General features: G+C 42.5%; 1 protein-coding gene across 1 annotated transcript in view; it reads left to right on the forward strand.

The window, feature by feature from the left end:
* BICC1 (BicC family RNA binding protein 1) overlaps nt 1–26,527 on the forward strand; it is a 115,577-nt gene that overhangs the window by 62,577 nt on the left and 26,473 nt on the right. The window contains exons 4-8 of the mRNA XM_058188321.1: nt 17,163–17,242; nt 19,460–19,618; nt 20,976–21,029; nt 23,747–23,941; nt 25,576–25,827. Of these exons, the coding sequence (XP_058044304.1) occupies nt 17,163–17,242; nt 19,460–19,618; nt 20,976–21,029; nt 23,747–23,941; nt 25,576–25,827 (740 nt within the window). The remainder of the gene's footprint in view (nt 1–17,162; nt 17,243–19,459; nt 19,619–20,975; nt 21,030–23,746; nt 23,942–25,575; nt 25,828–26,527) is intronic.

Below are 26,527 nucleotides of genomic sequence, written 5' to 3' on the forward strand. Positions count from 1 at the left end.
TCTGAGGAGAGGGCTGTCCTCTCACGATCTCTGGCTTGGCCTTCATTTTCAGCCATGAGACGGACCCAGCCTCCTCCTTGTATCTATGCCTACAATACAACGTGCCCATCTACAGCAAGAGAACATTTTTCCCCCTGTGTCTGTTGACCAAGCCAACAGTTTTTGGCCTTCCCAGTCTTTCTGAGGTGGAAGTGAAATGTCAGTCATAAGCAAGACGTGGCCAGTCCATAATAACCCTCTTCCCTTGGTAGAGTAGTACAGTTTGAAGCAGAGAAATTTTTGGTATCAGTCACTTTAGGCTGTCCTAAAACAAGCTTCTGGGTTTTCTTACACAAATCAGAATTAGAATAGAGGCTGGAAGCCAAAGGTGCTTTTTCAAGAGGCAACTGAACTTTCCAGTTTTTCTTTGAAGACATTTCACTTCTCATCCATGAAGCTTCTTCAACTCTGGCTGGGGAATGGAAAGATTTATACGCCTTGCAGACAGCTGGTCAGTTGTATTCTTTTAGAGAGTCGTTAAAGCCACCTAGAGTAGGGGTACCCAACTTTTTGGACCTGGGGACCACCAAGTTCATAATTTTAAATCCCACAGACCACTAATACGAATCCAGCATGCCGCTTGCTGAAGCGCCTGGTCTCCCAGTGACAGAATGGAGTCCTTCAGGCACTCTCCCTCCTCTTTCTTTCTCTCTCTCTCTCTTTCTCCCCTGTCTCTTTCTCTCTCTCTCTCTCCCCTCTCTCTCCCACTCTTTCTCTCTTGCTCTCTCTCTCTCCCACTCATTCTCTCTCATCTCTCTCTCTCTCATCTCTCTTTCTTTCTCTCTCTCTTTCTCCCCTGTCTCTTTCTCTCTCTCTCTCTCCCCTCTCTCTCCCACTCTTTCTCTCTTGCTCTCTCTCTCTCTCCCACTCATTCTCTCTCATCTCTCTCTTTTCCCCCTCTCTTTCTCTCTCTCTCTTCCCCTCTTCCCACTCTTTCTCTCTCATTCTCTCTCTCTCTCTCTCTCTCCCACTCATTCTGTCTCATCTCTCTCTGCCCCCCACTCTCTCTCTCTGATTCTCTTTCATTCTGTTTTTCTCTGATTCTCTCTCTTTCATTCTCTGTCTCTTTGTTTCTTATTCTCTCTCATTCTGATTCTCTCTCTGTCTCTCCCTCTCCCTCTCTCTCTTTCTGATTCTCTCTCTTTCATTCTGTCTCTTTTTCTCTATTTCATTTTGCACAGCATCAGCATTCCGCCTTGATATATTTGTGCCAGCCGGTGGCACAAAGCGCCCTTGTCTCCTGCCACTTGGGACTCGAAGCGGTAAATGGCGTCTGGTCCGGGGAGCAGTCGGATTTTGCTCTCCATTGCAGACACCAGATTGGCCCCCTGCAAGCTCTCGTCTCTTGAGGAGTGCTCACTAAAGCAGCGCGGGAAACTTTGGCCGGGCTCCTCAAGAGACAAGAGCTTGCGGGGGGGGGGGCGATCTGGTGTCTGAAATGGAGAGCAAAATCTGTCTGTTCCCCAGACCAGTCGAACCATTTACTGCTCCGAGTCCCAAGTGGCAGGAGATGAGGGCTACTTTGCGCCACCAGCTGGGCAAATATACCAAGGCGGAATGTTGATGCTGCGCAAGTGCAAGTAGTGCTTTGCTTCCACAGCTTCCAGCCATCACAATTGCTGCTTCAGCCCGCTTGCACCACCCCTCCCCCACTGTGGCAACAGCACCATTATCTCATTCCAGATGGAGAGGGTTGCGCTCCTTTTTGCATATTGCACCACCTGCAAAGTTGCACATTGCACGTGCCACCCCAGGGCAGAGATTTCCAGCCCTGCCAGGGCCAGTCCCATATTCCAGAGCTGTAGTAGTCACACTCACAGGTCTGGCCCATTGGTCATCCTGGAGCAGCTCCTCCACCAGGGTTCACGGCAAAAATACGAAGATTTCTCCACGGACCACCAAAATTTTCTCACGGACCACCGGTTGATGACCGCTGACCCAGGGGTTTATCTGTGTTGTCGGGGTAGTAGATAGTACAAATGGATGTTGAGCTTTCTTGGAACTTTGAAAGGACTGTGTTGTAGACTAGAGATAGACGATGTCATATCCCTCTCCATCTGTTGAGGGAGGGCTGTTCAATTTTGACATAGATGGGCTCTTTGACCCTTCATTCAAACCACGGTCCTCTCTGTCCAAAATTACTTTGACTTTTTTGTCTTCGAAAGAATGGCCTTTGTCTTTTAAATGCAGATGGAGCTGGAAGGGATTTGGGGGGGGTCTTCTAGTCCAACCCACTCCCAACACGAGACCCTATATCATTTCCGACAAGTGATTGTCCAGTCTCTTCATAAAAACCTCCAGTGATGGAACACCCACGACTTCTGGTAGCAAGCTGTTCCACTGGCTAATTGTCCTCACTGTTAGGAAGTATCTCCTTACTTCCAGATTGCGTCTCTCCTTGATTAGTTTCCATTCATTGTTTCTTGTCTTGCCTTCTGGTGCTTGAGAGAATAAACTGACCCCCTCTTCTTTGTGGCAGCCTCTCAAATACTGGAATATTGCGATCATGTCACACCCTAGTCCTTCTTTTCTCTAAAGGCAAAGGTTCCCCCACACATGCGTGCTAGTTGTTTCCGGCTCTAGGGGCAGTGCTCATTTCTGTTTCTAAGCCAAAGAGCCAGCGCTGTCTAAAGATGTCCCCGTGGTCATGTGGTTGGCATGACTCAATTCTGAAGACACACAGAACACTGTTACCTTCCCACCAAAATAGTTCCTATTTTTCTACTTGCATTTTTTTACGTGCTTTCAAACTGCTAGGTTGGCAGAAGCTGGGACAGGTAACGGGAGCTCATCCCGTTACGCAGTGGTAGGGATTCGAACTGCTGAACTGACGATTTTCTGATTGACAAGATCAGTGTCTTAGCCACTGAGCCACCACATCCCCTTCTCTAGACTAGCCAAACCTAAATCCTGCAATCGTTTCTTCATATGTTTTAGTTTCCAGTCCTTTAATCATCTTAGTTGCTCTTCTCTGCACTTTTTCCAAAATGTCAACGTTTGTTTTGTAATGTGGTAGGTCTGTTCTATGAGTCGCATGGTGCTTGCACAATACAAATGGTGCCTTCTATTTGACAAAAGATGTGTGATTAAAAAATGTGACAAATTTGCACTCATTTATTAATGCTTCAAGATGTGCTGCTTATTCTGGGCTACTTTGGGGTTACTAACAGGAAGGCCAATCCAGAAAACAGCTCAAATTTGTGTCACCCAATAGGGCATGTTAAAAAGTGAGGTGGGGTCAGACATGCTTAGTTAAAATGTCACTTCTGTTGTGTAATCAGTGTGGAATAAACTTGATAAAGACTCTGATTGAAAACAAAGGTACCCCTATAGTCAATTATTAGTGGTTGCTTAGAGGTGCATCTGATATTGTTGTTTGCAATACAGTCCCACCTCTGTCCTTCATTGTATTAATTATTGGGGTAAAACCTTTGAGAAAATTAAAACATTTTCTAAGAAAGACATACGTTTATTCTATTTGTATAGCCATAGGAAGTGATTCTGGGTGGCATACAGCATTTAATTTGAGAGCCAATAAACACATATAAAACTGTCACAATTTTAAAAATAACTATAAAACAGGCACGCAAAAGAAGAGAGGATGTTATTAACCACAATATTCCTGAGGTTTGAGGCTGAAAGGTAGAAGACATAGATTCGGAAACAGGGCTTAACGGAGACCTTGAAGCCTTTCGGTGTTTTGGGGAAGCCTTCTGCAGCATCTTTTTAGAAAGTTTTGTTGAAAAGTTCAAAGAATGTATTTCGTTGCACAGCATATGTACTCAGAGCTCCGATAGATAAATAATTCAATTCAATCTGGTTTTATGTTTCTGTGCTTTTATTAAGGGATGCATTTCTGTCTCAGCCAGTAAGGACCAGGAATGGCATCTCTTTACTGTGGTTGCCTTTATACATTTAATGCGCAGTTACTTAAATCACTATCTTAGATGTTTGATTTATAATGCAAAGTAGTCCCTCATTGCAAAGAATGGAACCTTCTGTCGGCAATTAGCAATAACATTGTATGACATTTTGTTAAATGTGTTTATGAAATGATGCAGGATTCTAGACCTGGTTCTTGATTGATACAAATTATGGTGTCAAAGTCTAGGAAGGCTATGAAACAGAAGATAAATGCAATTTATCATGTGCGTGTTGACAGACTGGAATCCATGGTGCAATGCTATCAGAAATCCCTCTTTCCTTCCCCATTTTATCACTGTTGCAATATAAAGAGAACTATTTCAGGTATGTTGAACTCCTGAATGGCCCAGATAATGTTTGGCAGGGATTGGATGAAGTAAAAACTCATTAAGCAAAGTAATACCCCACAGGGAAACATTCTAGGTGTCAAAGCTAGAAAGGAGGAACACTGCAATGTTGTGTCGATAGGAGCTGTAGCTTTAAGTTGTCCAGAGGGGCAGCTTCCTCTCTTCCCACAGAGAAGTGGAAGAAATTCTTCTAGAGCTCTTACCTCATGCTTCGGGTCTGCCAAGAACGTGGGAGAGGAGGACAGGCAGAGGGACTCCATGATCGAATTAAGCTGCAGACCCAGCCTGGCCGCAGACTGTGCATCTGTCATCTTGATCTGAAGCATCTGGGCCTCAGTTGCAACCCCAAGGCCCTGCATAAGGCTCTCTGCCAGTTGCAGACTAGGCAAGAAATGCACATCCCATTTCATTCCTAGGTGTTTCAGTGCTAATACAGAATTGAATATAGTTACATGTGTGTATTTTTTGACAAACAGGTTTCTTGTTTGTATGTCTAGTTTAATGAAGAGAAGGACGAGGGGTGACATAGCAATGTTCAAATGGGCCTCTGGTGGCTCAACGGACTAAGTCTGTCTGTTATTAACACAGCTGCTTGCAATTACTGCAAGTTCAAGTCACACCAGGCCCAGGGTTGACTCAGCCTTCCATCCTTTATAAGGTAGGTAAAATGAGGACCCAGATTGTTGGGGGCAATTAAGTTGACTTTGTATATAATATACAAATGGATGAAGACTATTGCTTAACACATTGTAAGCCGCCCTGAGTCTTCGGAGAAGGGCGGGATATAAATTAAAATATATATATATATATTTAAGAGGCTTCCACAAAGAAGAGGGGGTCAAGCTATTTTCCAAAGCACCTGAAGGCAGGACAAGAAGCATTGGATGGAAACTAATCAAGGCAAGAAGCAACCTAGAACTAAAGAAAAATTTCCTGAAAGTGAGAACTATCAACCGGTGGAACAGCTTTCGTGGTTGCTCCATCACTGAAGGTTTTCAAGAAGAGTTTTGGCAGCCATTTGTCCAGAATCATATGTTGTGACCCAGGTTCCTGGACCCAGACTCCTGGACTCGGATGATTCAGAAAGTGAGGGAGAAGACCTGGCAAGCCCTGCTTCTCTTGAGCCCTCTCCCTCCTTGGCACCCACTCAAAGGGAGGAGGAGGGGCCGGCAAGGCCTGATTCTCCCGAGCCTTCTTCTGATTTGGCAACGCCCCAAGAACAGTTTTGGAGTGATGCAAGATTACGAAGACGTGATCGACGTACGCAGCAGCGGAAGAGTTGGGACAAAGCCAAGTCATAATTGTCATGCAGTGACATCTGCAGAGACTATAAATAGGAGGCGGGACTTCCTGGTTTTTTGTCTTGGACAAAGCAATGAATTTGGGCAGGCAAACGGTATCAATGGAGGGAAGAATATATTCGTGAGTAATTCTGGCCTTATCTATAATTTCCTCGTTATCTCCAGAAACTTGGCAGGCCCGTGGGTAGACGTGGCCAGGACATGTATCTATGTAAATAAAAGGAGAAAAGGAGGCCTCTGACTGACTCTTTGCTGGGAGTATTGGGGGAGGGAAACAGAACATCATATAAGGTTTCTTGCCTGAGTAGGGGGTTGGACTAAAAGACATCCAAAGTCCCTTTCAATTCTGCTATTCTGTTTGATGGATCTCATGGAATCATAGAGTTGAGGGGACCGTAAGCTAGTGCAAGATCGGCTATAACATTCCATAAAATAGCTATCCAACTTTAGTTGAAAATCAGTAAGGGAAGAAGACTCATCAGGTGGCAGGTTGTTCCATTTTTTTTTCCTGATTTCTACTCTGAATCTCCTTCCTTACAGGCTTAGCCCACTGATTTTGGTTCTTTCCTCTAGTGCAGTAGAGAATAAATCCATGGCTTCTCTGTGGCACTTTTAAAGATATTTGAAGACTACTATGAAATCTCCCCAAAGCCCTCATTTCTGAAGGCCAACATACCCAAATTCTTCAACTGTTCTTCAAAGATTTGGATTTCAGATGCTTTCCCATCTGGGTGGGCATATCCTCTAAACCAGGGGTCTCCAACCTTGGGAACTTTAAGATATGTGGACTTCAACTCCCAGAATTCCTCAGCCAGCAAAGCTGGGATTTGGGAATTCTGGGAGTTGAAGTCCACAAGTCTTAAAGTTCCCAAGGTTGGAGACCCCTGCTCTAAATGTGCTCTGAAGTGTGAGGATCCACTACTCCCGGCCATAATAGAAAAATTATCTCACATAATTTGGATATCAGTTATTTTTTTTAGTATACCTGGCTCATGTGTCACTGGCAAGGAACTCCCAGATCCCTTTCAGAGGGTCTGCTGCCAAGCCAGGTCTACCTCATCAGATTACAGATTAACAGAGTTGGAAGGGGCCTTGTAGGTCATCTAGTCCAACCCCCTGCCCAAGCAGGAGACCCTACACCCTTTCTGACAGATGGCAGTCCAGTCTCTTCTTGAAAGCCTCTAATGATGAAGCTCCCACAACTTCCGAGGCAACTTCTGTTCCATTGGTTGATTGTTCTCGCTGTCAGAAAATTTTACTCCTTATTTCCAGATTGAATCTTTCCTTGTTCAGTTTCCATCCATTATTCCTTGTCTGGCGTTCAGGTGCTTTGGAAAATAACTCAACCCCTTCCTCTCTGTGGCAGCCCCTCAAATGTTGGAAGACTGCTATCATGTCTCCCCCGGTCCCACTCTTCACTAGACTAGCCATGCCCAGTTCCTGCAACCGTTCATCCTCCAGTCCCCTAATCATCCTGGTTGCTCTTCTCTGCACTCTTTTTAGAGTCTCAACATCTTTTTTATATATCATCTTAGACTTGTGTGTTACCATTTTCTTATCCGGATGCTGGCATTTCTCCCTATTAAATTCCTTCCTATTCGCTTAGCTCACTCCTCATCTAGATCTTTGCTTTTGAGTGTACATTTGTGTGGACACGTAACCATGGAATAATTTAGCTTTGTCCTTTGCAATTAAGTGTTGGTCAACTTTCAGAATGCCTTGACTGTCCTTGGCTGCTTATGTTAAACTGATCATTCGGCTGATACACAAAAGAGCTCTGAAAATTCCAGTTACCTAGCATCATTGTTGGGAAGTTTGAAAATGAAAAAAAAAAAAAGTGAAGTGGGTGTTAAGACTTCTAAAACAACAAAGCACACAAGTCTTCAAGTTTTTAAAATGACTACTTGTGGGTATGTTTTGACTCTCTTTTTCCCATCCCAGTGATAAACTGGCTTATATTAAGAAAGCTGTTGACAATACACAGCAAAGTAATTTTGCATCTGTTGTGATTTAAGCCAAGATTTTTTTTAAAAAAACAGCAATTAATTTAAACAGTATCAATTGCAAATCTATCTTTTGTTATCAATATGAATTTCACTTTCAAGATGATCAGTAACTGAGTAAGAGGATTCGGTAAATCCTCTTCTAGTTGAGAAATGCAAGATACAAAAATTGTGTGCACGTGTGTAAATAAACTGTCCCTACAATCTATAAGTTGAAGTAAACATGTTCCAAGCTTGAGTTAGGCAAAGTGCCTGTTTTTATTAAAATGCTTTAAAACATTTGTTTTCTTAAAAACACTAAGCCAATTTCTGTGGTTAGAGTTTCCTGTACAAATCATTTTTTTAAAAAAATATGCAGTTTTCAACAACAGGAGTTCATTACTGTATTAGGCCTGTAATTTGAAGGAGTCACTAATTCAGCAATAAAAATTGATGGTTTTGAACTTGATTTCATCTGTAATAAGATATCACAGCTGTAGCAAAAAACCAAAAAACCTTCAAAAATGTTTAGCTAGTAACTACAGTATCCAAAAGAGAAGCTTAAGCCCAACTAACTTTGTTCAATTGGCACACACAGACCAGCACTGACTCTTTTTTTAAAAAGTCAGTGCAGGGATATGCTTGTCCATCAGGACTGTAGGCAATTTCAAAAATTTTTTGGGAAAGAGGCAGTAAAAATCACTTCTGTGACTCTGCTAATAAAATTCCATATTTTTTCCAGGTTGTAGCTAGGAGTCAAGTTGAAACCAAAGAGATCTTATTAAGAGCAGTTCTCATTTTTCAGCATAAACTGATTGGAGATCACCAAGCTATGAATGCTAAAAAAGAATTATGATTCTATTATTCAATAAATTGGTCCATTTTTTTCTATACAACTAAAGAAACCATTTTGAAACACGCTTTAAACCCCCCCCCCCATTAATGTTGCTTTTACAAGAACATTGTTTTTTTAATACATGCATTGCAAACCTCAAATGGATACAGAAAGAAAAGTTTGAGAACTTGCTCTGTTTCTCCAAGCACTAAATAGTTTAATTCTAATAAATTGGTTTATGGAAAAAGTCCTGCACAATGCCTTGAGGCAGTTAACATGATGGCTGCAGCCGTTGTTGTCATCCACATTTACTGGAGGATCTTACATTTGTTGAGCCAAAAAGTAATAAATCTCTTGGAACAAATACAGTATATTAAGGTATTTGGCTGCTAGCTGGTTGCAACATTTGCCAAAATCTTTAGAAACAGAACTGAATGTTTTCAATGGAATGCTTCATAAAAAAAGTACAATAAACGTTGATAAGAAGTTGAGGGGTACTGTGTGTTGAGTTGTGCTCACATACTGTAGCAAACTGTTTTGACTTCCCTTTTCAAAGGGTAATGTAGCAATTAGTTCTATTTTGTGAAGGAAATTTACTCCTCCTTGTAATGCAACATTTACGGCACTGGAGGGGGGAATGAGTAGGCCAGGGGTGTCAAACTCGTGGCGTGATGGCGGTGCCTCATGAGGTATCAGGATTTTTTTCCCCTTCCCTAAACCGGGCGGGGGCAGGGCCAGCATGTGACGCATCCAGCCCATGGGCCATGAGTTTGACACCCCTGGATTAGGCTATAGTGGTCACCACCTACAAAGGCTTTTCCAAAGTTTGGTGCTGTTCAGGCGTGTGGATTTCAACTCCCAGAATTCTTAGCAATGATCATGCAGACTGAAGATTCTGAGAATTGTTCATGCATCTGGAGGATTCCCAGTTTGGCATAAGCTAGACTGAAACTATTCGGGAGCAGATAGACGTGTTCTCTACAAAGAATGGAATAGAATGAGATGAGATGGGATGGGATGGACTGAACCTTGGAGGTCTTCTAGTCCAACCCCTTGCTCAAGCAGGAGACCCGATATGTGACAATTTCAGACAAGGGGCTGTTCAGTCTCTTCTTAAAAGCCTCCTGTGATGAAGCACCCACAACTTCTGGTGGCAAGCTGTTCCACTGGTTAATTGGTCTCACTGTTAGGATTTTTCTCCTTAATTCCAGGTTGCTTCTCTCCTTGATTAGTTTCCATCCATTGTTTCTTGTTTTGCCTTCTGCTCTTTGGAAAATAAATTGGCCCCCTCGTCTTTGTGGCAGCCCCTCAAATACTGGAATACTGCTATCATGTCACCCCTAGTCCTTCTTTTTAATTAAACTAGACATACTCAATTCCTGCAACCATTCCACATATGTTTTCGTTTCCAGGCCTTTGTTCATCTTAGTTGCTCTTCTTTGCATTTTTTCCAAAGTCTCAACATCTTTTTGTAATGTAGTGACCAAAACTGAATGCAGTATTCCAGCTGTGGTCTTACTAAGGCTTTATAAAGTGGTACTAATACTTCACATGATTTTGATTCTGTGCCTCTAGTTATACAACCCAGGATTGTATTAGCTTTTTTGGCTGCTGCCGCACACGGCTGGCTCATATTTAAGTGATTTTCAAAGTCCCTTTATACTACTAGGGCAGTTTTTGTTCCTGTCAAAGTAACAGTATTAAGCTAACATTTTCTATTTTCCCAATAACTTTTACCTATTCAAACTCAGGTTTTATTAAAGCCACTCACACTACTTGTAAACTCTTCATTGCCACAGAATAACATCTCCAGCTGCAGAGAGAGTGCTATTTATGGCCTGGCATGATTGTTGAAGGTTGGGCTGTTCTCGCATATTCTGTTGCATTTAGCTGAACAAACTCTAAAGGCAGTATGCCTTGTGAGTGATTGAGTAGCTGTCTTTAAAACTGAAGGAGCCACAACGGTACAATAGTAAGAGGTCGACAAAATGATACATGGCTTAGTGTATCTCGCCAAAGGAACAGAGCCGTGTTCCTTGATGTATTTTGACCTGTGAAAACAAGACCTTAGCAGTGTTGGTGTGTGTACCTCTTTGCAACCTGTCATTCAGGAGACAGGCTGGGCTGCCCCATTCATCCTCCATCTCAGCCACGGAGCGTTTCACAAGACAAAACGCAGTAGTGGCAATGGTTTTGGAAAAGCAAAACCCTCTCCGGCCTAAACACCATGCATGATATGAACAGCATGTGGCAGCTTTTTGGGGGGATTTCATGCCTCAATTTATTTCTGAGCAAACAGGCACCACCAGAATACGGATGGACTTTTGCCATTTATCCCCACAGGCCTTTTTCATTTAGACTCATTTTTGCATTGCTGTCTTTGGCTTGGACGGCCTATACCAGTGATAGCGAACCTATGGCACCCATGCCAGAAGTGGCACACAGAGCCATCTCTCCAGGCATGCCAGCCATCGTCCGTTGCTCTTCCGGGTTCTGCTGTGCACATGCGCTGGCCAGCTGCTCCTCGCGTGCGTGGGAGCGCCGGAAAGTGGGAGCCCAGTTTCTCGGCATGCACATGCGTGCCGTGGAGTTGCTCTTCCTGTTTCCGGTACTCACACACTCCCTTTTTGGCACTTGTTGCCGAAAGGGTTCGCTAACACTGGCTATACAAAGTAAACTCTATTATTCAGAGAGACATATCTAAGAGCATGACAAAGGTCTTAGCACCTTTAGGAACTCCATTGCTTTGAGCAAAGCAGGGCTAGGGACCTTGCCACCTTCGTTTCAAGGGAAGATCTTAGAGAGTGATAAACCAAGTATTCCCAACCTGGCCTCTTCCAGACCCTGTGAAACTACAATGTGTATCCTGCCCAGACTGCTGAGCTAGAGCCATAAGCACAGGGGTGGGATTCTACCGGTTCAGACTGGTTCGGGAAAACCAGTAGCTCCGACGATCAGCTGAGAATGAACAGGTTCTCTCCGATGATCAGCTGGGCCCGCCCACCTGCCCCTGTGCTTTACTTACCTTTATCTTTGCAGCTGATTAGTGTGGCAGAGTGGATTGCCTCGGCTGTTTTAATTCCCTAGCACTAACGCGGAAGGTGGCTTTTCATTGAACTGTGCATGTACGCGCAGTGTGCGATCACCGAACTGGTTGTTAAACCAGAAAGATCCCACCACTGCATAGGATCCCTCACATCCTGTCACATCCTGGACATAAACTGTTTCAACTCCTACCCTCAAAACGACGCTATAGAGCACTGCACACCAGAACAACAAGACACAAGAACAGTTTTTTCCCGAAGGCCATCACTCTGCTAAACAAATAATTCCTTCAACACTGTCAAACTATTTACTAAATCTGCACTACTATTAATCTTCTCATTGTTCCCATCACCCATCTCCTTCCACTTATGACTGTATGACTGTAACTTTGTTGCTGGCAATCCTTATGATTTATATTGATATATTGACCATCAATTGTGTTGTAAATGTTGTACCTTGATGAACGTATCTTTTCTTTTATGCACACTGAGAGCATCTGCACCAAGACAAATTCCTTGTGTGTCCAATCACACTTGGCCAATAAAAAATTCTATTCTATTCTATTCTAAGCAGCTAAGAGGGGAAAAAGCGGGTCAGGATGGAAGTTCTACCATTTTTTCTTGCACGGCTGGATTGCAGAAACTTGAGGTTTGTCTTTGTGCGAGGAATGGATTTGGATTCAAACAGTCCAAACTGTTTTCCTCCCACCCCGCCTCCTTTTTAAATTATCTTCATTGAATGTGACGATAAAAACTGTTCAGCAGGTTTTACCAATCATTGAATCCATGTCATTTTTTTTTTATTATGTCAGGTTAACTTTTGAATTTTTTTGGAATCTTTCAAGAAAGTCATTTCATGTTTCCTCATTTTTATGTATTTCAATGGATCAGCTGGAAATTCTTTTTGGTAGGATGCCACCTAAGAACATGGCTTTACTACTCAATACATCTGATTAAGATTTATATGCAGGGGTTTTGTAATTACTGAACTGCTGGTTGGGAAGAGTTGCAAGAAAGAAACTGGATTTCATCACCAATATTTTTTTAAAAAAGAGCAAAAGGCTTGTTTATTCTAAGATATCTGTCCAGTTTTATGTTTTGTTCTGTTTCTCTAGTATAATAGAAGCATTTTTGTCCTTCTGAGGTTTTGCAGTTTAAAGAAAACATATATAAAAGTATACTTATGATAAGTGGTTCCATTTTGTTGTTGTTTTGTTCATTCCTGGGTTACGAATTACTTACAGAATACAGAGTTTAAAGTTCTTCTGTCTGGTCACTGCAAAGTATTCAGGATAGGCCAAGTGCTCATTGGATTCAGGAGGACAAATTCAGTAATTTCTGCCCTACTTATTGACAGGCTTTGATGAGGTTAACACCAGAGCAATGACACAAGACTAAAGATAAAGTGGAGGCCAGAGAACAGAACTGTTTTCACTCAAAGCTTAATTTATTTATTTATGTATTTATTTATTTATTATATTTGTATACCGCCCTTCTCCCGAAGGACTCAGGGCACTTCACAGCCAGTAAAAAACAAAATACATATAATACAAATTAAAAACTATATAAAAAACTGATCCGATTAATGGCCTAAATTTTTTTAAATACAATTAAAACCCCGTTTAAAACCCCTAATTCAAAACCCTGGTTTAAAACTATGTTCAAGCTAGTCCTGCACGTTGAAACAACAGCATCTTCAGCTCGCGGCGGAAGGTCTGGAGGTCAGGGAGTTGACGAAGCCCCGGAGGCAGCTCGTTCCAGAGGGCGGGAACCCCCACAGAGAAGGCCCTCCCCCTGGGGGCCGCCAGTCGACATTGTTTAACTGACGGCACCCCAAGGAGACCCTCCCTGTGGGAGCGCACAGGTCGATAGGAGGCTGTTGGTGGCAGTAGGCAGTCCCGTAAATAGCCCGGTCCTAAGCCATGGAGCGCTTTAAAGGTGATAACAAGAACCTTGAATTGCACCCGTAAGACCACCGGAAGCCAGTGCAGTCCGCGCAGGAGAGGTGTTATATGGGAGCCACGAGGTGCTCCCTCTATCACCCGCGCGGCTGCATTCTGGACCAGTTGGAGCTTCCGGGTGCTCTTCAAGGGGAGCCCCATGTAGAGAGCATTGCAGTTAGCTGTTCTGAGATGTTTGGCTTGCTTTATGGGATCCAAATTCACTTTACTGAGACAGTGATTGGCATTCAATAGTTCCCCAATGAATTTGTGTCTGATCTTCCATGAGAAGTAGTTGCAAGTGATGGAATTTGGAGCCAAGAGCTGTGTCATGCCTCCCCCACCCCTACTGTGCATTTAATTTTTAAACCTCTTAACTTCTGTCAGCTGCACCACTCTACTACATTTTTAGCATTCTAGTTTTCTCTGACTTCCATAACCACAGTGATCCAGTGTTTGTAGCATGAAGAGTTTAGAGACCATCTGCTTTCCACCCTTGCTCGGTACGGGCAAAATAAGCAAGTTGTGAGTGCACTTAGCTGGATTTGTTTAGCTTGATTTACTATAGCAAAATTTCCTCTTAGTGTAATGGAGTAAACAACTTAAAATACAAAATACAAACTGTTTAAAATAAAATACAGCTCAGTATATCCTTCATTCATCGTGCTACAAAATTTTTACAATTGGCAGCACAGAATACTCAACATAGTCGTCATTTTTATTTCCATCTATTGGTAAAAAAATTTTTTTACCAAATCATGGTAAAAATGATCTTTCTCAGAGGATGATATAAGTACTGTAAGAAGGTCATTGCATTCAGAGCACAAGTTTTCCCTGAAATCTGAAAGAAGGTTTCAGTTTAATTCTACCACTCTGTCCCAAAATGGGTTCATTTAACATTATTTCAGCTTCGTAGAGGAAAAAGGGAATACCAGGCAGATAACTCAATTATCTGGTTGAGGAAGGAGCAATGTATACAAGCCCTTGTCCGGGATGCAATAAGGATTCCTGCCTTGGGCCTCCGAGGTCCTTCCAGCCTTGGGATTGTATGATACTTTATGAACTATCTGGACTTTTTTTTGCTGATCTTCCAGAAGGAGAAGATCTCCGTTCGCCTTTTGTTTTCAAATCTTGCTAAAGGTCTCTGTGTCATTAGCCTATTTTTCTCTTGGTCCAGCTACTAATTATGGCGGGTTGAACTCTATTCGTAACACTAATTCTGTAAAATTACAGGGTTTAAAGCAGTCTAATGCAGCCTCTGTCCTGTGTGGAAAATCTACTGTGAAAGGATCTCTGATAGGCGGTCATTTTGGTCACCATGTGAAGCTTTGTCTGGTTTATTTCATAAGCCACCATTGCCTGGAACCCCATCACATGCTGAGTCACAGCCAAAGAAAACACAAGGTGGTTTGAGCGTCTCTTTTTCTCAGGGCATGTTTTTCTAGCAATCCTTTCAACCCTCGTTGGAAGGATTCAGATAACCCTCTGCATGACATAGAGAAAGAAAATTTTTGTGTGTATTGTATGATTTCATAATTTCAAGAACGCCACGTTGCACTGAGATGAAGGTCTAGCATTAGAAGCTCGTTGTGAAGCTCTTGAGATCTTGCCTGGAACAGCAGCAGAAGAGACTCCGTCCAGTCTGTTGCAAAGATGCCGTGTGTCAAAATGCACTGCATTGGTGGCCCTGTGGGTGCAAAACTTGTTCATTTGTGTTGTAAATGTTCTACCTTGATGAAGGTATCTTGTCTTTTATGTACACTGAGAGCATATGCACCAAGACAAATTCCTTGTGTGTCCAATCACACTATTCTATTCTATTCTATTCTATTCTATTCTATTCTATTCTATTCTATTCTATTCTATTCTATTCTATTCTATTCTATTCTATTCTATTCTATTCTATTCTTCTTTCAAAAAGGGAGCTGGCTGTACAGAAATCATCCAGCTACTTGCTGATGATGTCTAACAACAGCAGATGGTGCTCTGTCTTTCCTGGTTTCTAGTTAAGAAAGATTTCAGTGCCACATCCACAGAGCAAAACAAAAACCAGGCCATAAGAAAATAAACTACTGGAGCCCTTCAATCCCATTACTCTATTGCAGGGGTCTCCAACCTTGGCAACTTTAACCCTGGAGGACTTCAACTCCCAGAATTCTGGCTTAAAGTTGCCAAGGTTGGAGACCCCTGATCTATCGAGCAGGACTTCAGTGTAGGCTACATTGTTTGTGTCACTAAGCTGTCAATACAAAGAAAGTCTTAAAACTATGCCAAACAAGATGTACTCATTAAGATTACAAACCAGGGGTGTCAAACTGGATTTCTTTGAGGGCTGGATCAGCATTGTAGTTGTCTTCCATGGGCCAACCAGGTAGTGGTGGTGAGGGGGGAGATGGGACAGACAGCAGATGTGACGGATGCCTCCTGCAGCACTCCTGCTGGCCAAAATGGGGAAAAGGGAGCCTGCATGTAGCCCCCCCCCCATTTTGGGACTGGACAGTCTCCTTCAGCACTCTGCTGGCCAAAACAGGGTTCGGATGCAGCCCCACCACACCCCGTTTTTGCTAGCTGAGACACCGCGGACCGGTCCTTTGCTATTTCCAGATCCGGCCCGCGGGCTTTGAGTTTGATACCCTTGTTACAAACAGAGAGGGCAGGGTTGGTCACTGGAAGGGAACATAAGTCCTTGAATAAGTTGGCATCTAGAGATGAACTCAGTTGAGGAAATTTCCTGCATCTGTATGGACCTGATCAGGAAAAAGGCTTTAACAAAATTTCCCATAGACTGATTTTTGTCTTTTACCTTTACCTTGAATACAGAGGAAGATAGATTTTATTTCTAAATAAAGGCAAGCTTTTGACTCAATAGGTCAACCAAAGGGCATCCCTCATTCAGCATATCCCGTATTATATTAATATACCTTTTAAATCCAATCCTTAAAATTAAGTCTATAGAAACATATTGCCCCACCTTTTCATTTTTGGAAAATATTTCAACCATCTATGAAGAGCACTTACCTGGCATCTGTTCTGTAACATCAGGAGTATAGGTAGTCCTGGACGTACGACCACAATTGAGCCCAAAATTGATAAGTGAGATATTTGTTAAGTGAATTTTGCCCCATTTTACTGTAATTGGTAAGTTAGTAACATGGCTGTTAAGTGAATCACTGGTGCCCCGGCAGGAGTGACGTCGATATGGCCATGCCCACCCCACCCACGCCCCCCCTGGCCCCCCCGACATCCAATACAACCCTGATGCGGCCCATAATGAAATTGAGTTTGACACCCCTGATGTAGGCAATGATGGTGATGATAGCTATTTGAAAACTAACTGGGCATTTACTCTGGTGAAAGAAAATAAACTTCACATTTCTGTGATTGCATGTAGAACTTATTATATTCAGCAGTAAGTGGTATTACATTCCAGCAGGGTTAATATATAGCCCAGAACCTGTTTTCACTTAAATGGATTTTTTTTTAACGAACCAACAGGTTCTCTAGTCCATCTCAAACTTTTGGAAGTTAATGCTTGTGCCATAAATTAAGTCATGATGAAGCTGCAACAGCTTTGAGGGTTTCTCCAGGAAATATACAATGTACCTCTTGTGCCTTTGGTTGTATAACCTACCTAATAGAATATGTATGAAAAGCAGAAGGCGGGATGCTTGCTTGTATTAGAAAGATTGGGTGACAGACTCGTTAAGGTATTTAGCCTTGGTACAAAGTAAATTTTCTTTTTCTTTTAAGATCCTCACATTAAAGTCTCTGGAAAAAGGGAGAATGTTAAAGAAGCTAAGGAAAAGATCATGTCTGTCTTGGATACAAAAGTAAGTTGAAAATTTAACTACTCATCTTTAGGCTAGAATTCTAGGTTTTAGAATTTTTTTTTAACTTGAGTGTTCACAAGAATAGAGAAATGGTGATACTTCTAGCTCACAAGGGCACTTCTTACTCGAAGTGATAAACAATCTAATATGGATTTTTCCACAGTCGGTTCCCTGAGATTTCAAAAATAAACAATCATCTACCACCGTCCACAATTTTGTAAGTAATTGTGATTTATGTAAAACTCAAATCTAAGTAGTTCTGCCTTGTTGACACATTTCAAAGCAGCATCCAACCAGAGAGACATTTAATGAGGTACTAATACCAGTCTATAAAGCCTTAGCCTAGAATACTGCATCCAGTTTTGGTCACCACACTGTAAAAAAGATGTTGAAACTCTAGAAAAAGTGCAGAGAAGAGCAACCAAGATGAAGAGAAGACTGGAGGCTAAAACATACGATGAATGGTTGCAAGAACTGGACATGGTTATCTAGTGAAGAGAAGGACCAGGAGAGACATGATAGCAGTGTTCCAATATTTGAGGGTTGCCACAGAGAAGAGGGGTGTCAAACTATTTTCCAAAGCACCTGTAGGCCAGACAAGGAATAATGAATGGAAACTGAACAAGGAGAGTTTTAACCTAAGGAGAGATTTTCTGACAGTGAGAACAATCAACCCATGGAACAGAAGTTGCCTTCGGAAGTTGTGGGACTTCATAACTGGAGGCTTTCAAGAAGAGATTGGACTCTCATTTGTCAGTGTAGGGTCTCCTGCTTGGGTTAGATGACCTACAAGGTCTCTTCCAACTCCTGTTAATCTGTTAAAGATCTGTTAATGTAAGGAGTTTGATGAATTTTTGGTGATTTGCATCCTTTGCTACAACTATTCAGTGTTGTTTCTACCTTTTGAGCACCAGATGTAATCAAGCATCCTGACCTGCTCATAACAAGTAAAATATGTAGCCCAAATAAAGAAGTTTGCAGTCCAGACTGAACTTTTTGTCACCCCAAATTTTGTATCTAAACCTTGAAAAAGACACCTATATTTGGAACAAGGATATTGTTGTGGGTTGGTAGTTTGCCTCTTGATTCTGTTTTCAGAAATAGTGGGGCTCCAGTTAAGCCCTCCTATAATCACTCATCAGACACCCGACTTCCCAAATTGGCCCAAAGCCCATAAACTTGTGAATGGTTTTTAGGCTTTAACCTGCTCACCTTCCCATCTCAGACTCTTTACAAGCAAGGCCAGGGGAAAACAAATAATTATAGTTTTAACATAACAGCAAACTGAAAATCTTGCTGAGTTTCTGTGCAAGATAACTTTTGTAAACCAGCCTAAAAATGGTTGTTTTTTAAATGTGCAAGATCTTAAGAGAACTGTTGGAAAGTGACGAAGTTTTTGGGCCAGCCCCAGATGAATAAAGACTGGCACACTAAAACAGTTAAAAACACCTTTTTTTTAAGGGTAGAAAATGACTTTCTTAACTCGTTTGCATACTTTCTATGCTGGATGTGCATTGAAGTTTCATGAGGGATGAAACTAGGAATGATTCTGATGCTGACCAATCATGTCTAGACTGGATTTTTAAGGACAGACTTTTTATAAAAAAAAAAAAAAAGACTATTAGTTTTGAATTAAATATAGTCATGACTATTTAAAAGCACACACTATCTATGAATTTAGTACCACAGAGATGTTTTGCTTGCACATTTGAGATAGAGCAGGAGTCCTCAACCTTTGGGGCCGCAGCCCACTACCAGGCTGCAGCCTGTTTCAAACCAAGCCGCATGAGCGATGGACAAGTGTGTGCATATGAAGTTCCACTTGCGTGAGTGGTGAGCAAACGTGTGTGTAAAGCTCCACTTGCATGAGCAGAAGACACTTAACACTCCCACCCAGAGGTGCATTCTCATACACCTGTCGCTCACATGGCCTTGCCCCACCAGGATGGAAAGGTTGTGGACCGCTGAGATATGGAGAGCATGGCCATAGTAAAAATGTTCCTTTTAGTTTGTACACATTATTTCAATTTTTAGTTGAAAAAAACACCCTAACCTTTTCTAACTCAGGAAAGGTGATTTGAAATGGACCAGATGAAATTTCACCAGGAAAATGGGTTTAGATTGGAAAGCAAGACCTGAATGACAACAGCTTCATAAAGATGAAATGTATTCTCTCCCAGGAGAGTGAAATAAAGAATAACCTGATTTTGATTCCAGAGCAATCGAGTCACCCTGAAGATGGACGTATCTCACACTGAGCATTCTCACGTCATTGGCAAAGGAGGGAATAATATTAAAAAAGTGATGGAAGAAACAGGCTGTCATATCCATTTTCCAGATTCTAATCGAAACAACCAAGCAGAAAAAAGCAATCAAGTAGGTATTCTCTGAGCTTCTCTTGAACCCCGCAACCATGCACCAACTCTGATGAAGACGGAATTGTCTCCTAGGACTTTTTGTGGAAAAGCGTTTAGCCCATGTCTCTTAGGAGGGTATCACTTTCACACTTTGTTTCTTTGGCGTTTGGTGGTGGTGGTGGTGGAGGAAGCGGAGCAAGATATTTATTTATATATATATATATATATATATATATATGTAGGTCTTTGGTTATTCGGGTTTTCTCCCGCATAAAATTGGAAGTGTCTTGGCGACGTTTCGACGAAGTCTCATTCGTCATTGCTCCCAGAAGCACGAAGCTGAAGCCTGAAGATGACGAATGAGACTTCGTCGAAACGTCGCCAAGACACTTCCAATTTTACGCGGGAGAAAACCCGAACAACCAAAGACCTACATATATATATATGTATGTATATATGTATATATATATATATATATATATTTCATGATATGTTTTTCTTTTTTTACTATGACAATGTTTATGTATACTGTTGTGACGAATTAAATAATAATAATAAAAAAGAGGCAGTATATTGTATACATGCAAAATTGCGTGCTTTTCCTAAGAAAAGCTCTTTTACAGAAAAAAGCATCTTTGAAGATTTTCTGGTTGAAATTAAGCCTCGAGGAGCACTAGATGTTTATCCTGGGTGTATTTGTCCACATCTCTGTGCACTCAAATAAGTTGTCAATTTTGTATCATGCCTGTCCTTTTAGCAGGACACAGCAGTATACTTTTAAAAGGTTCTTGAAACCAAATTGTGTTCCCTTATGTGGTTTTGTCAGATCACTGGCTTTATTTTGTCTTTGCTTCAACTCCCTTTGTCATTCTGTGCACAATAACTCTGTGACCCTCAGTAATGCCAGGTCCATCAAAATAAATGTAATAAATGTGGTTGGTTTTGGTTGCACAGTTTTTTTCTCTCTCTAAGTCCTAAGAAACTCTGTTTCCTGTAGATTTGTGCAGAGCAAATAATCTCAAAACTCATTTGTAATTTCCATAACAGTTCTAAATGCTAAGGCAAAGTTGAAGTGCTCAAGAGGCCACAACTTCTCAGGTGTGTGTAGGCAGGGCATACAAGCGAGGCCCAGATATTCAGATAATTTTTGCTTCTGTGCCTAACTGAGATGTAGTAGGCATCTTTTGTGAATATTCCTGCCATCTTCCCTTCTTCTTTACTCTCTGCTCCTGTTGATGACCCCAGGCTGACTTTGAGAGTAAGAAACTAGAATTCCAAGAGATCTTGGCAATGCATTGATATTCTGTCAAGGATTCACTATTCTGCCTGTTCCTGCTATTATTAGAATTTAACTTTGGGTCCTTGCATTTCCACAGGTGTCTATCGCAGGGCAGCCAGCCGGAGTGGAATCTGCCAGAGTTAGAATACGGGTAATTATGAAATGCTGGCATGAGTGAACGTTACTTTAAAAAGTTGGGAAATCTTCAGATCTGTTATGTGTTCTGCAAAATTTGCAGCTCAGGGAATTTAGCCTACCTGGAGCTATTTTGTGGCCCGCCAGTGGATCTGGCAGCAGATTTCGACAGTTAGGAGGTTGGGGAGGAAAATGGGCCAGTCCTGGAGTCTGGGGAAGGCTCTGACAAAGGCTCTGCATTGGAGGCAGAGAGGGGGCCAGGGCCGTCTTGACAGTTGCCAACTGCCTTCTAAGTCAGACATCAGTGAGGCAGAAGAAAAGCTGGATTCTGCTCCCAGTGTGCGCATGCGCAGAGCTACCAGGAGAAGGGAACAGCTAAGGAACAAGGGGTCAACTCAGGAGTAAAGCCACAGGTGGACTATGAATGGCTCCTCCCATAGGGAATAAAGAGGAGCGAAGGGGAGGGGAGTTTGCAGGAGACAATTAGTTCATTTGGGTGAAGATCTGTTCCTGCATTCTTCCCAAGTATAGTCGGTTACAGTGTGGAGTCTGAAAGATATCGGCCTCTCCAAGCCTGATAAAGGTCGGTAATTGTGAACTATCTTGAAAGACTGTGGGAGAAGAAAGACTTTGCTGGAGAGGAATTCACTGTAAATTAAATAAAATGGGTTTATCAGGACGAGGACTCGGCTTTGTGCTGCTGGGGAAGCCTAGGTCAAACAAGCTGCAATTTTATTGTTTTCCTGACTTCCATTCCAATTGCATGTCAAGTGAAGTAGACCGTCAAGGTCTGAGCACTTTCCGTGCTGAGGAGAGCGGGTACCATAAGCCACAGCATAGAAGAACAAAGTATTTCTATAGGCACTTCTTGTCACTTCCCAAATCTCTATAGAGAGTTCCCTTCACTGTTCAGGATTACTGCCCCTTAATGCCCACCCAATAGGTCTTATCCCTGTAGAGCTTTCCAGGTTGCTAAGAGTCCAGGTACGAGAATTAACATGTCAACTTATAAAACCTTAACCTCAGGTGTGCTTCCCCCCCCCCCCCCCATTCCCTCTCTCCTGAGTTTACAATAATCTGTAGATCCAGGAAAGTGGGCTCTTTGGTGTGTGAGAAGTTTTATATCAAAATATATTTTATTCTTCCTGCCTTTTCCATCTTCCCTTAAAACATTAACCAAATCTAATGTACTATGGACAGAGAATCAGTGTCACCACTAGGTAATTGACAATCAAGCTGAAAGTGAAGCTAAAATAATCGAGTAAAAACAGCAAATCTTTTACTCAAACTTCCTCAAAACCTCAAATAAAATTCCCAGACCTAATCCACATATCAAAAGATAAGGTCTGTAAACACAAATATAGTTAATTAAATTAGGTCTCACAGCAGAACTTCATGTTCATAAGAATAAACATACCTACACACACACCAGGACAAGCTCCCCTATAAAATTCTGTTGCTGTACCCCATTTCTCTGCACCTGCCCCTAAAGTCAATGCTTTTAAGAATAAAGATTTCTTCTTTCCTCACAGCTGTCTGGATCTCATTTTTCTTCATTCTTGTGCAACCTTGGCTTGAGTTGGAACCCCAAATTATTCTTCTGACGGGTGGCAGCCCTACTGTCTGAAATGCTCTCTCCATCTAAGCAAAGCCTATAGTTTGAGTCTCAGGCTAGCCCTCTGCCCCTGCCCTCCCGATCTTGGCCCTGGTAAGGCCAGAGTTAGTTCTTCATCAGTCTCCATCAGTCAAGGAAAAACAGCATGCTAGCCATGACTGAAGCCAAGGACAGACGGAAGCAAGCTGAGAGGGAACCAGGTAGCCCATGAAGGAAGTTCAACTGAGATGCTTGGATTGGAAGGAGCAGGCTTTACTTCTTATACACTATTAAAAATGGAGAATTCTACAAGCTTGCAAATATTTTCATTCTTTGCTTCCTCTGAGCTAAATCGCTTGCTGAAAAATTGTTGGTTTTGGTTTCCTGCTTTCATCAGTCACTCTTACTTTCTGCAGTTCTTGGATTTCTCTGGAGCTCCCTTCCATGCCTCGTTGCTGCCTGGGCGCAAAGCCCAAGACTGCCAAATTCATTAGGGCGATTCCTATATTTCTTCTGCTATTCTAGTGGTCTGTGGTTCTGCTGGGTTTTTCCTTCTTCTCTTTTATATTGAATTTAAATATATTGTTCACTGGGGAGTGGCAGGGGGAACCCACTGGGGATGCATTGCGTGAAATGCAAAACTGAAATACTTCCCAGTCTTTCCTCTCTGCTCCATTCTTAAAGATCCATCAGTGCCAATGGGAAGCAGAATCCTTGCCTCTGAATTGGCAACAAAGACTTCCCTGTTTTTAATAACAAGGGGCTCTCGATGCAATGGCTATGCAGACCAGGGGTCTGTCCTGAAGCCTCCCTAACCCTATACTCAAATAGGCAGCACATTAGCAGAGTAGATATGACGGTGTATATACCGATTCAACCTGGAAATAAAGAGGAACTTTCTGACAGTGAGAATCATCACCCAATGAAATGGAAGTTGCCTTCGGAAGTTGTGGGAGCTTCATCACTTCAGACTTTCAAGAAAAGTTTGGACTGCCATTTGTCAGAAATGGTCTAGCGTTTCCTTCTTGTGTGTGTGTGTGTGTGTGTGTGTGCGTGCGCGCGCTAGATGACCTATAAGGTCTCTTCCAACTCTGTTAATCTGATTATTTGCTGTGGCTTTGTTTTGATTGCTGTTCCAGGAACTGCTGCCCTTGGTGTTGATGTTTGAATTACCTATAGCTGGAATCCTTCAACCGATTCCCGATCCAAGTTCTCCCACCATTCAGCATCTATCGCAGACGTACAATATTTCGGTCTCTTTCAAGCAGCGTTCTCGGACATACGGCACGACGGTCATGATCAGAGGCTCCCAGAATAACGCAAGTGCCCTGAAGGTGAATTACAATTTTTCTGAGCTTAATGGTTTTAGGGAGCTGTTCGATGGGGTGCTTTTTCTCACGGCAGTGGCTAGTAAATGGGGCCTGCAGATGCTTCAGGCTTCTTCTGGGCCAAGAGAGGAGAACGTACGTCCCGAGAACATAGTTCAAGCATAATATAAATTGCAATTGGAGACTGCAAGTAGAAAGAGTTTGCCTAGACCACATACCTGTGTTCAGATTTCAAGGCGGCCCTGCTTACAACTAAATGGGCAAAAACACCCAATGTTTGCCCAAGGAGGTTGTGTCAACAGTTTTATTTTTATTTATTTTTTATTTTTATTTACATTTATATCCCGCCCTTCTCCGAAGACTCAGGGCGGCTTACAGGGTGTAAGGCAATAGTCTCATCCTATTTGTATATTTGTATATTTACAAAGTCAACTTATTGCCCCACCAACAATCTGGGTCCTCATTTTACCTACCTTATAAAGGATGGAAGGCTGAGTCAACCTTGGGCCTGGTGGGGCTTGAACCTGCAGTAATTGCAGGCTGCTGTGTTTTTAATAACAGGCTTCTTACAGCCTGAGTCACCACCGGGTTCGTTTTATCTAAGCAAGGTTCTATTTGCTGCTATGATGATGATGATGATATCCATTTTTTAAGGTTTTGTTTGCTTCCACGCATAAACAAATAATCTTTCCCTACAAGCTACTTGGGTGTTTACCTGGTGATTACCAGAGTTTGTTCTTACAAGGTAATTTCCTACAAACAGGATACTAAGCCTACTGGAATGAGCAAAGCATGTTGTTTCAAATGTCTATGGAGATGTCTCCATTATCTAAGTCATGGTTGTCCCAGAGGTGCGTTTTCCAAAATACAACTGGATTTTCTTGGGGTGTTTTTTTCCCCCCCTTCACTTCTCATCCAGGAAGCTTCTTCCGAAGAAAATCCTTCTTGGATGAGAACTGAAACAATTTCAAAGGGAAAAAAAAACAACAGCAAGAAAATCCAGTTGCCTTTTGTTTCAAATAATTTGAAGCACAAAACTTTGCCAAATGGAAAACTTCGAAGTTTCATGTCAGGAAGAAAAGTGCTTTCCACCAAGATATGAGCCCTGGTGGTGCAGTGGTTAAAGTGCAGTATTGCAGGCTTCTGCTGCTGCCTGTCAGCTGCGTGCAGTTTGGCAGTTCAAGTCTTACCGGCTCAAGGTTGACTCAACCTTCCATCCTTCCGAGGTAGGTAAAATGAGAACCCAAAATTGTTGGGGGCCATAGGCTGACTCTGTAAACCACTCAGAGAGGGCTGTAAGCACCATGAAGTCTAAGTGCTATTGCTATTCCTTCCTTCCTTCCTTCCTTCCTTCCCTCCCTCCCTCCCTCCCTCCCTCCATCCATGAGTCGTTGCTGCACAGTGATTAGAATGTAGTATTGCAGGCTAATTCTGCCGACTGCCAGGGGTTTGATCCTGGCCAGCTCAAGTTTGACTCAGCCTATCATCCTTCCAAGATGGGTAAAATGAGGACCCAGATTGTTGGGGGACAATAGGCTGACTTTGTAAACCGCTTAGAAAGGGCTATAAAGCTGTATATGAAGTCTAAGTGCTATTGCTATAGCGAATATAAGTTCCTTTCATTTTCTCTTCCTGGACAGGAAGGAACAGCTCTGCTCTTGGAGCACCTGGCCGGCAGTTTGGCCTCTGCGATCCCAGTGAGCACCCAGCTAGACATAGCAGCTCAGCACCATCTCTTTATGATGGGCCGAAATGGTAGCAACATCAAGCATATCATGCAGAGAACCGGTGCTCAGATCCATTTCCCTGATCCTAGTAACCCCCAGAAGAAATCCACAGTCTACCTCCAAGGCACAATCGAGTCAGTCTGTCTTGCCAGACAATATCTCATGGTAAGTACCCTGAAGGAGGGGGCTGTGCGCGGGGCAGCAGGTGGCAGTAGGAACATTTGCCATCACTAGCGCCGCCTTCCCACGGGAGTTTGCAGTCACAGGCCCCTTGACGCTGACTCCCGGCAAAGTTGAGCCCGAAATTTCTGTCGCTACGTGAGACATTTCTTAAGTGAATTTTCCCTCATTCTACAACCTTTCTTGCCACAATTGTTAAGTGAATCACTGCAGTTGTTGATATGGTTGTTGTGTGAATCGGGCTTCCCAGTTGACTTTGCTTGTCAGAAGGGCGCAAAAGGGGATTATGTGACCCCAAGACACGTCATAAATACGAGTCAGTTGCCAAGGATCTGAATTTTGATCACCTGACCATGGGAATGTTGCAGCGGTCATAAGTTCCTTGAGTCTGAAGTTGCCTTGTGGGTTTTGGGAATTCGAGACTTCCAAAAATGATGTTGAATGTTGAAATCCCATAATCCAAAGAGAGTAGCCACTAGGAGCACTAGATAGCATCACATAAACTTGTGACCTGCGCATGCCTTGGATAATCACTAACACAGCCATTGTTTCTTTCAATGCAGCAAGGGAGCACACATTTTATGGGATGGTAAGACCTGGTTTTCTTTATCTATTCTGTAGCATTTTAATATTCAAACCTAGCACATGCTGTTCCAATTTAAGCTGTACCGAACTGGAGCATGTC

The sequence above is a fragment of the Ahaetulla prasina genome, chromosome 6, assembly GCF_028640845.1.
Source record: "Ahaetulla prasina isolate Xishuangbanna chromosome 6, ASM2864084v1, whole genome shotgun sequence".
NCBI classification, from domain to species: Eukaryota; Metazoa; Chordata; class Lepidosauria; order Squamata; family Colubridae; genus Ahaetulla; species Ahaetulla prasina.